The sequence below is a fragment of the Pecten maximus genome, chromosome 13, assembly GCF_902652985.1.
Source record: "Pecten maximus chromosome 13, xPecMax1.1, whole genome shotgun sequence".
Lineage (NCBI taxonomy): Eukaryota > Metazoa > Mollusca > Bivalvia > Pectinida > Pectinidae > Pecten > Pecten maximus.
This window is the reverse complement of record NC_047027.1, coordinates 9832381-9847932: the sequence shown is the minus strand read 5'-3', so window position 1 is coordinate 9847932 and position 15552 is coordinate 9832381. Positions and strand designations below refer to the sequence as shown.

The window sequence follows — 15552 nt, the reverse complement described above, 5'->3', positions numbered from 1 at the left end:
ACACTACACATCCTAACGATACATTATAATAAACAGTCCGGCCACACTACACATCCTAACGATACATTATAATAAACAGTCCGGCCACACTACACATCCTAACGATACATTATAATAAACAGTCCGGCGACACTTCACATCCTAACGATACATTATAATAAACAACCCGGCGACACTACACATCCTAACGATACATTATAATAAACAACCCGGCCACACTACACATCCTAACGATACATTATAATAAACAACCCGCCACACTACACATCCTAACGATACATTATAATAAACAACACGGCGACACTACACATCCTAACGATACATTATAATAAACAGTCGGGCCACACTACACATCCTAACGATACATTATAATAAACAGTCCGGCGACACTACACATCCTAACGATACATTATAATAAACAGTCCGGCGACACTACACATCCTAACGATACATTATAATAAACAGTCCGGCGACACTACACATCCTAACGATACATTATAATAAACAGTCCGGCCACACTACACATCCTAACGATACATTATAATAAACAGTCCGGCAACACTACACATCCTAACGATACATTATAATAAACAACCCGGCGACACTACACATCCTAACGATACATTATAATAAACAATCCGGCGACACTACACATCCTAACGATACATTATAATAAACAACCCGGCCACACTACACATCCTAACGATACATTATAATAAACAGTCCGGCCACACTACACATCCTAACGATACATTATAATAAACAGTCCGGCGACACTACACATCCTAACGATACATTATAATAAACAGTCCGGCCACACTACACATCCTAACGATACATTATAATAAACAGTCCGGCGACACTACACATCCTAACGATACATTATAATAAACAGTCCGGCCACACTACATATCCTAACGATACATTATAATAAACAACCCGGCCACACTACACATCCTAACGATACATTATAATAAACAGTCCGGCGACACTACACATCCTAACGATACATTATAATAAACAACCCGGCGACACTACACATCCTAACGATACATTATAATAAACAGTCCGGCCACACTACACATCCTAACGATACATTATAATAAACAGTCCGGCCACACTACACATCCTAACGATACATTATAATAAACAGTCCGGCCACACTACACATCCTAACGATACATTATAATAAACAGTCCGGCCACACTACACATCCTAACGATACATTATAATAAACAACCCGCCACACTACACATCCTAACGATACATTATAATAAACAACCCGGCCACACTACACATCCTAACGATACATTATAATAAACAACACGGCGACACTACACATCCTAACGATACATTATAATAAACAGTCCGGCGACACTACACATCCTAACGATACATTATAATAAACAGTCCGGCGACACTACACATCCTAACGATACATTATAATAAACAGTCCGGCGACACTACACATCCTAACGATACATTATAATAAACAACCCGGCCACACTACACATCCTAACGATACATTATAATAAACAGTCCGGCGACACTACACATCCTAACGATACATTATAATAAACAGTCCGGCGACACTACACATCCTAACGATACATTATAATAAACAGTCCGGCCACACTACACATCCTAACGATACATTATAATAAACAGTCCGGCCACACTACACATCCTAACGATACATTATAATAAACAGTCCGGCGACAATACACATCCTAACGATACATTATAATAAACAACCCGGCCACACTACACATCCTAACGATACATTATAATAAACAACCCGCCACACTACACATCCTAACGATACATTATAATAAACAGTCCGGCGACACTACACATCCTAACGATAGATTATAATAAACAGTCCGGCGACACTACACATCCTAACGATACATTATAATAAACAGTCCGGCCACACTACACATCCTAACGATACATTATAATAAACAGTACGGCCACACTACACATCCTAACGATACATTATAATAAACAATCCGGCGACACTACACGTCCTAACGATACATTATAATAAACAGTCCGGCGACACTACACATCCTAACGATACATTATAATAAACAGTCCGGCGACACTACACATCCTAACGATACATTATAATAAACAGTCCGGCGACACTACACATCCTAACGATACATTATAATAAACAGTCCGGCGACACTACACATCCTAACGATACATTATAATAAACAACCCGGCCACACTACACATCCTAACGATACATTATAATAAACAGTCCGGCGACACTACACATCCTAACGATACATTATAATAAACAGTCCGGCGACACTACACATCCTAACGATACATTATAATAAACAGTCCGGCCACACTACACATCCTAACGATACATTATAATAAACAGTCCGGCCACACTACACATCCTAACGATACATTATAATAAACAGTCCGGCGACAATACACATCCTAACGATACATTATAATAAACAACCCGGCCACACTACACATCCTAACGATACATTATAATAAACAACCCGCCACACTACACATCCTAACGATACATTATAATAAACAGTCCGGCGACACTACACATCCTAACGATACATTATAATAAACAACACGGCCACACTACACATCCTAACGATACATTATAATAAACAACCCGGCCACACTACACATCCTAACGATACATTATAATAAACAACCCTGCGACACTACACATCCTAACGATACATTATAATAAACAGTCCGGCCACACTACACATCCTAACGATACATTATAATAAACAACCCGCCACACTACACATCCTAACGATACATTATAATAAACAACCCGGCGACACTACACATCCTAACGATACATTATAATAAACAGTCCGGCCACACTACACATCCTAACGATACATTATAATAAACAGTCCGGCGACACTACACATCCTAACGATACATTATATAATAAACAGTCCGGCGACACTACACATCCTAACGATACATTATAATAAACAACACGGCCACACTACACATCCTAACGATACATTATAATAAACAACCCGGCCACACTACACATCCTAACGATACATTATAATAAACAACCCTGCGACACTACACATCCTAACGATACATTATAATAAACAGTCCGGCCACACTACACATCCTAACGATACATTATAATAAACAACCCGCCACACTACACATCCTAACGATACATTATAATAAACAACCCGGCGACACTACACATCCTAACGATACATTATAATAAACAGTCCGGCCACACTACACATCCTAACGATACATTATAATAAACAGTCCGGCCACACTACACATCCTAACGATACATTATAATAAACAGTCCGGCCACACTACACATCCTAACGATACATTATAATAAACAGTCCGGCGACACTACACATCCTAACGATACATTATTATAAACAACCCGGGGACACTACACATCCTAACGATACATTGTAATAAACAACACGGGGACACTACACATCCTAACGATACATTATAATAAACAGTCCCGCCACACTACACATCCTAACGATACATTATAATAAACAACCCGGCGACACTACACATCCTAACGACACATTATAATAAACAGTCCGGCGAAACTACACATCCTAACGATACATTATAATAAACAACCCGGCGACACTACACATCCTAACGATACATTATAATAAACAGTCCGGCGACACTACACATCCTAACGATACATTATAATAAACAGTCCGGCGACACTACACATCCTAACGATACATTATAATAAACAGTCCGGCGACACTACACATCCTAACGATACATTATAATAAACAGTCCGGCCACACTACACATCCTAACGATACATTATAATAAACACCCCGGCCACACTTCACATCCTAACGATACATTATAATAAACAGTCCGGCGACACTACACATCCTAACGATACATTATAATAAACAGTCGGGCCACACTACACGTCCTAACGATACATTATAATAAACAGTCCGGCGACACTACACATCCTAACGATACATTATAATAAACAGTCCGGCGACACTACACATCCTAACGATACATTATAATAAACAACCCGGCGACACTACACATCCTAACGACACATTATAATAAACAGTCCGGCGAAACTACACATCCTAACGATACATTATAATAAACAGTCCGGCGACACTACACATCCTAACGATACATTATAATAAACAGTCCGGCCACACTACACGTCCTAACGATACATTATAATAAACAGTCCGGCGACACTACACATCCTAACGATACATTATAATAAACAGTCCGGCCACACTACACGTCCTAACGATACATTATAATAAACAGTCCGGCCACACTACACATCCTAACGATACATTATAATAAACAGTCCGGCCACACTACACATCCTAACGATACATTATAATAAACAACACGGCGACACTACACATCCTAACGATACATTATAATAAACAGTCCGGCCACACTACACATCCTAACGATACATTATAATAAACAGTCCGGCCACACTACACATCCTAACGATACATTATAATAAACAACACGGCGACACTACACATCCTAACGATACATTATAATAAACAATCCGGCGACACTACACATCCTAACGATACATTATAATAAACAGTCCGGCGACACTACACATCCTAACGATACATTATAATAAACAGTCCGGCGACACTACACATCCTAACGATACATTATAATAAACAGTCCGGCAACACTACACATCCTAACGATACATTATAATAAACAGTCCGGCAACACTACACATCCTAACGATACATTATAATAAACAGTCGGGCCACACTACACGTCCTAACGATACATTATAATAAACAGTCCGGCCACACTACACATCCTAACGATACATTATAATAAACAACCCGGCGACACTACACATCCTAACGATACATTATAATAAACAGTCCGGCCACACTACACATCCTAACGATACATTATAATAAACAGTCCGGCGACACTACACATCCTAACGATACATTATAATAAACAATCCGGCGACACTACACATCCTAACGATACATTATAATAAACAGTCCGGCGACAATACACATCTCTGGGATACAGTATAATAAAGACGTTTGACAACAAACCAAGCATATAAACCAGACACCGCCATTTAAGTTAAAACGTTTCAGTGAATCAAGTTACAATAGTAAACTACTTCAATTATGTGAGTAACTACTCGGCCGATATGCTGTATGTGTATTAGATAGTCATCACGGTTATCCGTGTACGACCCTGGGAACATAGTAAGTGTATTGTAGATAATCACTCCCGCAGATCATGATCAATAAGAAATGCGGTAAAGAGACCTCTTATGTGAGAACGCCCATGGAATTCGGGATATTCACCAATGCAGTTACGCCAATGCATTTTTTTTAAATATTTAATTTTAATTTTAATTTTTTTTTGTTTTGTTTGTGAAAGCCGGTCAATTGTAATCCCCTCCAATGCATCGGGAGTGGTCTAATGAAAATGTGATTGAGAGGCGACTTATGTGAGAACGTCCCTGCAGAATTAGGGCTTAGCAACCGTGTAGGGGCGTCAATGGATTTTTTGCAAGAGCCAACAATAATTGCGAACCCCCTCCGCATGATTGAGAGTAGCTTCTCTTGTACTTTCTTTTTGATAAGGTAACCGGCCACCTGTAGAATCGGGGATTTTCTCTCGTGTCTTCTAGTATAGTGACATTGGCATTGCCTTTTCCTGTCTTTACCCCCTACTCGTTCTTGCTGTGCTTGTTTGGTTATTTATTTTTGTTTGTTTGCTTTTCATTTTTGACTAACGATTGACAGTGGTTGTCGGTGTCACTCGTTTATACTCCCTATTTGACACTGCCAGTTGCGAGGAAGTTAAACCCCGTAAAACAGTTGGCGGTTTTCTGTGCTTGGATTCGACACATGGTCTAATATGATACATACCGTGGGCTAGCTCGTTACGATTTAGTAGCTAGCGGGACCATTGTGTATATTCTTGTAATATTTGAAATGAAAACGTCCAACTCTCGATGGTTACTGTAGCCACCCAACCCGTGTCGTTTCTATGGTCGACAACAGCTGAACTCTTGGATGTCGAGGTGTGGTCGCGTGAATAAAACTGTCGATCGGCCGTTAGATTCCAAACAGTGTATGTAAAGTCATGGGCACATCTGCAAGATCACATCCGGGTCTCCTGATGGGAAATGTTATGACAGGACCTTAAAGTGTACTCTTCGTTATGGAGAAATAGAATAAAATACAGTTTATAATTAATGTTAACATGCTTCACACAGTCATAAAGTACATTTACTTTTACATATACTGTACACACTTTTATACCGATAACTGTGTTTACTTTATAGATAAAATAAACAAAGGAGTGTCAGCCCACATATCTATGGTATATTATTTACGATGTGGTCGTAGTAATACTTGACCGCAGATAACTTCGTCCCACAAACAATGCCGAATTAGCTGTATAACACTCGCACAAATAGGATTTGATTTGTCAGTCTGAGGTCATGACCAGTCGCTGGTACTCGAGACCTGACTCAGTATCCGGGTAATTATGATTTACGTCCGTGTGAAATCTGGTATTGTGAAATATCATGATAGCGTATTGGTTAGATTGGTCACCAGCGTCAGAGACTTGTATATCAGGTATATACGTCTCTGCCAGCGTGAAGAATTTCTCAGTTGAATTATCTCTCCCGTAGCTCGAAACTTCGGAATCTAGAATCGGTCAAGAATTATAGACATATCGTAGAGGCCAAAATTCATCTGTAATTTTAATATTCCAGAGACAGAGACAAGGTGTGGGGATGGGTTCGTGTGTATTTTGGCGGCATTTTGATGCGAATATTTTTGAAAGAGTTATTGCCCTTTATTTATTTTAGTATTTTAATCTTGTACGGTAACTATTTTAACTATTTTCTCAGCTCTAACAGATTTCTTTATAACTATTTAGGCTTAACGACCACTCTGTCTTGTCTTTAAATTTTTTTCTATTCGTTTTTAATCAGGCATTTTGATGCGAATTGCTTTGAAAGAGTTATTGCCCTTGATTCATTTTAGTCTTGTCAGGAGATCTATTTTTTCAGCTCTAACAATTTTTTTTTTAATTATTCAGGTTTTATGATCACTCTATCTTGTCTTGAGATTTCTTCTCGGTATCTTAAACTGGATTGACAAGCATGACAATTAGCAGTTTTAGGTCACCTGACCCTAGGGGCCAGGATGACCTATCGCCGTGTTTCGTCCATCGTCGTGCGCCATGCGTTCGATCGTGAGATTCAGCTCAAGCTGGCTGGAATGGTTCTGAGATGTTCCTGACCGCCATACATTGCTGCCCTCTTGAAAAAACAAACAAAAAAACACATATTTCAAATCTTTTCAAGTTCCACCAGTGGATCTTCAGATGGTTCTAATCAAGTGTTGTTGTTTTTTGGGTATGTTCGAAATCCAGAACTGGATATCCAGTTCCAGGGTGGAACTTGAGAAAATTGAAATGTATTTTTCAAGATGACGGCCATGACCGTCATCTTGAAAAACACACTTCTCAATTCTTCTCAAGTTCCATCGGGATTTAGGATATAGCTCCAACTTGCCAGGAATTATGCAGAGATGTTCCTGGCCAAATGCTGTTAATTTCCGGGTTGGTTAGAAATCCAAGATGGCCGCTATGATCCCCACTCAGACGGTCCTATTCAAATCTAGCGTGCTGGTCCAAATGACCACATGTACCATGATTATTCTCGGTAAAACTTTGTTGCTAGTGAGTATGTATACGACACTTGTCAGATGACCCATCATTCTCAGCTCCCTCGGCTGTCACGTTTATCGCTGTTTTAGTGACAGCGTGAAGCGAAGGGAAGTAATTCTGATATATCAGAACGTCGGAGCTCTGGGACCTCTTGTAAAAATTTAGTAATATTTTTGTAACATTTCCCTGGTTTTTCATTGTGACACCAGATGTTTGTCATCAATATGGATAGGGCAAATAACATTTTATTAAAATGAAATCACCATAAAATACAATCATTTTTATGTGAAGTGAGAGAAGTATGTTTTTATCCCTAACGGGAAATATGTTAGTATTCAATATTTATTAACACAATTAGGATTTGATTTGTCAGTCTGTGGTCATGACCAGTCGATTAACACATGTACTCGAGACCTGACTCAGTATCCGGGTAATTATGATGTACGATCGCAAAACAAGAGTGTGTATCGTCCCTCATGGACCGGTCATCAGCCCACTAAGTTTTGGGGGTTTTGTTTGTTTGTTTTGTTTGTTTGTTTTGTTTTTTGTTGTTTTTTGTTGTTGTTTTTGTTGTTTTTGTAAAGAATTGCTTTGTTGAGTTATAATTCTAGATTATCTGCCCTTAGTTTGAAATCTATAAGGACATATCGTAGAGACCAAAATCATGAAGCTCGATTCATCTGTGATTTTAATATTCCAGAGACAAGGTGTGAGGGTTGGGTTCATATGTATGTTTGGCGGCAATTTGATGTGAATATTTTTGAAAGAGTTATTGCCCTTTATTTATTTGAGTATTTTAATTTTGTACGGTAACTATTTTCTCAGCCCTAACAGATTTCTTTATAACAATTTGGGCTTTATGACCACTCTGTCTTGTTGTGTTCTTCTCTTCGTTTTTAATAAGTTTCTAAAACAAGATTAGTAAACATGGCAATTAGCAGTTTTAGGTCACCTGACCCTCAAGGGCCAGGGTGACCTATCGCCGTGTTTCGTCCATCGCCGTGCGTAAACGTTTCAAAAGTTTTTAAATTCCATCGTGGGATTCAGCTCAAACTGGGGCGAAATGGTCCTGAGCTGTTCCTGACAACCATACCTTGCTGCCCTCTTGAAAAATAAAACATATTTCAAATCTTTTCAAGTTCCACCAGAGGTATTCAGCAAAAACTTGTCCCGAATGATCTTCAGATGGTTCTGATCAAGTATTGTTTGTTTTTGTTGGGTGTTTCTTTGACCAATCTGCTGGTTTTGCATTTTGACACTAGATGTATGTGATTGACGTGGATAGGGCGAACACATTTTTTTTTGAAGAAATTACCATAAAATACCACCATTTTTATGTGAAGTGAGAGAAGTATGTTTTTATCCCTAGCGGGAAATATGTTAGCATTGAATATTTTACATCGAATGGCAAATTCTACGTAATGGAACACCTGTAAAACTTATCTGAGACAAGGACAACATTGTAAATTCATGAAAGACACTCTGTCCGTTACCTTAGGTGGTTGAGTGATACAGGTATCGTATGCAGCACACGTATCTGGAGTTACGTTATACGGCGTACACACAGTAACATTGGGCTGGACAACAGACGACAAGGACATATGTTTATCTGAGTCTATTATCATGCTTACTGGTCATGACAGCCGACATACTAAATTCAACCATCCATGGCGACCTTTCCTAAAGGTCAAATACAACATAGTTCTGTAAGATGTAATCTGTAAACAAAGCTTATAGGACTATACTGTCAGGAATGTGTATATATATACATGTGTATTGTCTGGCCGTCATATTAGAGGCGTGGGTGTAAAATTCGTATGGTAAAAGGATTAACGTCGTTTTGATATAGTTCATAAAATATAATCGTCGACTATGGTGTAAAATTTAAATGTGTTACAAATACTTTTGCAAGAACATACATTTTACACAGACATGCGGGTACAGTAACTTTTGAATTGTTTTTTTTCATCATCATTGGGTTTTTTTAATTTGCGGTCATAGGTATATCTAATCATTTGTGTTTAACAGGAGAAGACGGATTATAAGTTAGACTTGGTCTGATCCCATTTGCATATTTGCAAATATGTTTAAATTAAATCCAAATGCGTGAGAAATAATAGCTTATCGCGCAGAGATTCCCCACCCAGCAGACAGACGACAACCGCTAATCCCATAGCAATAGCACCTAAATAATACAAAGTCTATCTGACTATAAATGTGTCACTTTTCTCTCATCTCCAGACAGCTTCGGCTGTTAATTGTAAATTTTAAAAACTATCACAATAGATCACTTTCTAGATTTAAACGTATATATTTCATCATCGTAAATTTTTTTATGTAAAATGAGAGGATACCAAAGAAGGCGTCTGTTACTCAGCTGACGGAGTATAGAATTGTTTCGCTGTTTGTAGATCGGACGTTTTCTTATGTTTAGTAATTATTCAAACCATCGCATCCCCAATAAAGAACGAAAAATTGTTTAAATACGAAACAGTCTTCGTAATTTTCATATTTTCCGCTGCTTTTCGCTTTAATCATTTCTTATACTCCCTATGATATAAATTGAGTTTCATTTTGATTATACAATGTAATGTATATATATAACATTATTGCCTAATTTTTATCATTTTTGTTTCTTTAAAAAAATGCGGTCATATGCATATTTAATCATTAATGTTTTACAGGAGAATACAGATCATAAGTTTTAAACTTTTGTCTGATCCCATTTGGTAAATTTGCAAATAAAATATGCTTACATCAGATCAATCAAATTTCTGGACGTTGTTCTCAGGCCGGTTTTGCAATTGAGCTAACGTATATATATGTAAGATAACTATATATAAATGTTGAATTTCTGGCATTTCTAGTTCTTTAGCTATATTTTGATATCTATGATATAAATTGAGTTTCATTTGAAGTATACATGTACATTGAAATCAGAGACTTGTATGTGATATACAAGTCTCTGTTGAAATGTATATATACATATATATAACACTTTTGCATGGGAATCCCCTTTACATAATGTAGTTATATCAGTCACTTCGGCCCGGAGGTGTTCCAAGGAAACCCGGCTTGACAGGTATTTAGTGTTTTGAAATTTTGCGAAGTATATTTCAGTCTTGTCGAAATACTTAATAGTTTATTGCGTCATGTACTTGTTATGTCTGGAAAAGTGTAGCTCGAGTGACCCATCGTAATAAATAAGTAAATAAATAAAACAAGTATAGATTGATTTTTGCAAAGAATGCCGAATTCGGAATGCATATAAAATGTATATACAATGTAGATATGATAATGTTTTTTTTTTCTTATTTCAAATATTTTGTTATTATGATAAATAAATCGTCTGGCCACTGCCATGGCTAGTGTTATTGATGAAAAGTATGTCTTCTTGTTATTTTTTAGACCCGTTATCTCTGTCATTATACATAGTTTGTGACATATTATCGATAACATTCCTTCCCACAATCGGTACAGGTGTGGGAAGTATACCGGTTATGACGAGCTAGTTATTATACGGTGTTCATGTTAATCAATAAATATATACCCCGGGAGTGCGACGTGATTAAAGTTAGCTGGAAGTTGAAGTCCACATGTTCAGTTTGCTTTGTTTACGAACACACATATAAGGATCCTATTTATGACCAACTTTAAACACACCTAGATATATGTAGTCCTGTGATGACACAGGTATGAGTATGCTGGTATTTCACCTAATCAAGGTATTTTTATTGCTACACAGGTGCTCGAAATTACTCCGCTCGACCGGTAAACCAACATAGCGTTCTTATATATAATTTCAATTAAATCTGTGTTTACATATGATTTTAATTAATACAACAAACGAATATAAGTGCACTTGATGCATGTATAATTATAACGGCTAGTTAAGGCACAAATACGGTAAATATGATACTCCGATAGAAAGAAGTCCCCACTCTCTCACCTGGGCGGAATGCGGAAGGATATGGACGCCTTAGGCAATTTACCTGTGTTAGGTGAACCGCCATTACTGTTAGGTTTCAAAACTAAACACGGAAGCGTGGATATTTCGACTGCAGTGTTCGTCGATACGGATGCGATCATGAGAGCAGTATCTTTAATAGGGGCATTGTGCTGTTTAGCAAGTCTGGGTAAGTTTAATAGAGTGCAACTTAAACATAAAACGCGAAAAGGTGATGTCATCTGTGAAGTGTCGCCGAGAATGTGTAAATATGGTCACGACTAGGTCTATTCCGTCATTAGCGTTGTTGTAGTTCTGTAATCTGAACAATGTCCTTGAACAATGGGTTTATCTGATATATATAAGTTCAATAATTTCGAGCTATTCTATATTGAAAACCGAAATGTCTAGATGTGTATGGACAAAATTTCATTAGAGATCCTACAAGGGGAGATAACTGTCAACACACGCACTGCAGTAACGAATAAATGCCTCGCAGCTATTACAACGCAGTGGATTTGAATCAGAAATCTGTTGGAATAGTGTTGGTTATAATATATATAGATGATTTATTTTTGACAGTGCTTTATTCATATAAAGTTTGCATGGGCCAACCACCATTGTCACCAAGTCCCTACGAATCATCAATGACAAAGGTCATATCTTTAAAAGAAAATCTGAATTTGAAATTTTAAGGACAAAATCTTAGTCAAGAAACTTTCCTTTAATTCTGTAATTCTTTCATATAAAGTTTAGGAATTAATAGTGATGAAAGTCATTGGCCCAACTGTCAATAATTGAAAATGCATAATACCAGGTATTCGGGTGTCTGGCTCATAAACTAACAATCGTTTATGATGAGTATGCCATTGCATCATGGATTGGCACCTAAGATCACATCTTGGCTGGAATATCAATGATGATGGGATTTATTAATGTTACATTTACCTTTATAATTTCTATATATATCTATCGCCTAATTATATAGCTTTTTATGTTGGCCAGGTCATGACAGGATGACAGTGATTTTTTCATCCTTTTTGCAGCGGCATTTTTCCCCAATTGGGAAAATTTGGTGTTGGTTTTAAATGAAAAAAAAGTCAATAACACGTCCATATATTTATTTATCTGTTAAATTTTCAACATTCATCTGGCCTAATGATTCTTAATAGCTATCTAAAGGGCCATTTTCCTTGTTTTTTGCCCCTTGAACATGTCCACCAAAGAGTCCAGGCCAGTTGTCATGTTTTTTCAATTTTCTTGAAGGATGTGTCCCAAGTTTTATACCCTTTTGTAACAAATGGCTTACAACTCAAATGTGCACCAAAAAATAAACAATTCTCAAACAATTCTCAGTACTTGCACATGTAGCCACATGTCACATTACTGTGATAAAGACAAGAGAAGGTAGATCCATATTTGGCAGTATTAAATGTTCATCTATCGACGCGTACGCTGCTCCTCTTTTTTCCCGATAAAGTTAATACCAGATTTTCGTCGCGGGTTACATGTACATTGACGTTTGCTACGGGTAAACATTCCGTCTGGACGGTTGATAAAACAGATTCAATGTTGGATGATGATTCATTGGTTGACGGGTTGTTTGGTATATCGCCGCCGGAAGACTTTTTGAAGAAGTCACTCACTTTCGTAAGGCCTTTCCTATCTTTTTTGTCAGTCTTTTGACATAATACTTCGTGTTGTGCGACTCTTGTTTACATGATCTTAAACTTTCAAGCGCTTGTCATAGCATATGTGAGACACGTGTGCGATTAAAACACTCGATCGACACAGACTTTCGCGGTGCGCTCGATTTGAAACATTGAGGAAAACGACATCGTTTCAGACACCGAAACAGAAAGCACGGGAATTTGCGTTATCGAACGCGACCAACATAGAACGAGAACACCGGCGTTGAAAATTTCTTGTGAAATACATTTTGGTCGGCATTTCTTTATACCAATTTATATGAAGGGATATTTTCTGAATGGGAAAATATGAGCAAGAAATTGGGAAAATACAACAAAATTTCTCTAGGGGAAGGGGCCGAAATTCGGCCCCAAATCGACCCTAAAAAAATCACTGGATGAGGTATTCAGTCTTCATGTCAATCGTTCGCAAATTTACATTCATATAGGCATACTGTTTAAGATACGGGTTCAGAAGCGATTTGCCTGTGCATGGTCATCAAATTGAATGAACAGTTATCAAAAGATATGGATTTTATTAGTCCCTACACAGTAGTTGGATGGGTGAGGTGTTTCACCTGTCCTATACATCCTTATAATGTAACACCAAAGTTTGTTACTGTTATATGTATCAGCTTCATTCCTTGAGAGATGGTATCACACTTCACACAATCATATATGACTAAATAGTGATACTGCTATCTTGCACAAGTTCCAGGTTCAGGGTTGTTGTGTCAAGGTCTCTTACTATATTAAGTGGGGCTGCACATGTACCTGGTAGGGGACAAGAATTGCTTGATCAATAGTTGATACTCAATTTGATTGTTATTGAAGTGAGTCTGTTAATCTGGTCAGTGTGAAAATGACAAATTGTAGAACTATACATTTATCAAATGATTTATTTGAAAACATTTTTTTTACAAATATTGGAGATACCTTGTGCTTTTGATGTCATTATTTAGTCAAATTATTCAGATGTGCAACAGATTTTTGTATTAGGACTCATGATCAGTCACTGTCTGTTAATGCAGTTCTTTGTTTTTAGTTTCAGGTCAGTCCATCACCATAACAGGACCAAGTACCTTGGAAACACCAACATCAGAACTCAGACTTACCTGTACTCCAAGCTCAGCCGGTATCACAGATGTTAATGTTATTAGTCTTCTGAAAAATTCTAGTTCTACAGATTATCAAACAGTAGTGTCTGTTAGATATAGTAAAGCCACCTCATCCTCGGTACTTACCTGGGGTAACGTTGTCAGTCAGAGCAGAGCGGGGGTGACAGCCACCGGAAATGTGGACACGTTATCTGGAGCTCAGCTTGTGTTTACAATCGCCACAAATAGGACAAACTGTAATGATGGCGGAGCTTACCAATGTAATATGGGTGTAACTCTAGCAGGTGGTAGTGGTGGTGTAGCGACAGATGAAAAATATATCACAGCTAAAGGTATGTATCCAGTGTCCATGAGACAGACATAAAATTCTAATAAGAATGAAATCTTCTGATCTGCCATCACACTGATAAATTGTTTACCCCCTAAAGAAATATCTGCAGTTTCTATTTGCTGATGTGCTCAAAATATCTTATAAAGTCATTATACAGTGTAGATACGTAGATACCATCCTTTCATAATAGTGTGACCAGGGTTTGTAATGGCAGACTGTGTGTCTGTGCATAATGATATGTCAGTTCAAGTCTTCCACAAAGTTTTTCTGCCTTTTATAAACTTCTTCATGCCTTTGAAACAATAACAAAACACTGTTTAGCTTTTAAAATGTTGTGACAGTAACAGGACTTTCAAAAGCTCTGTGTTAAATTGCAAATTGTTTTTTGACCTCACCTTCCCGAGATGCTGTGATTCATTGTCTGTAGGGCTTATCACCCATCCCTCTAGTCCGATAAATAGACCCATTTTCATTGAAAAAAACCCCGTTATTTTTCTGAATTTCCTAGTTGAAAAAAAAACAGATGAAAAAATATCAATGTTATTTGTTTTTTGTAAGTTAAACCCTACAAACAGCAATAACATTTTTCATATTTGATACCTGGATTTCAGTCAGTAAGACACTTTACAAGTGCCCCTCCCTTATCAATCATCTTGGTGGTTTAGACTACAAACCATAAATACCCCTAGTTTGCAAAAT

At 37.5% G+C, this 15552-nt stretch overlaps 1 protein-coding gene across 7 annotated transcripts in view; it reads left to right on the top strand.

Annotated features, from left to right (window-relative positions):
• The window catches only part of LOC117341480 (cell wall integrity and stress response component 3-like), a 66591-nt gene that overhangs the window by 22360 nt on the left and 28679 nt on the right, over nt 1–15552 (top strand). For 6 of the 7 annotated variants that reach the window (XM_033903348.1, XM_033903349.1, XM_033903350.1 and 3 more), the window contains exon 4: nt 14450–14854. In XM_033903348.1, coding sequence (XP_033759239.1) covers nt 14450–14854 — 405 coding nt within the window. Of the gene's footprint in view, nt 1–11739; nt 11907–14449; nt 14855–15552 lie in introns of those variants that run through there. The other variant, XM_033903354.1, reaches the window with a different exon arrangement.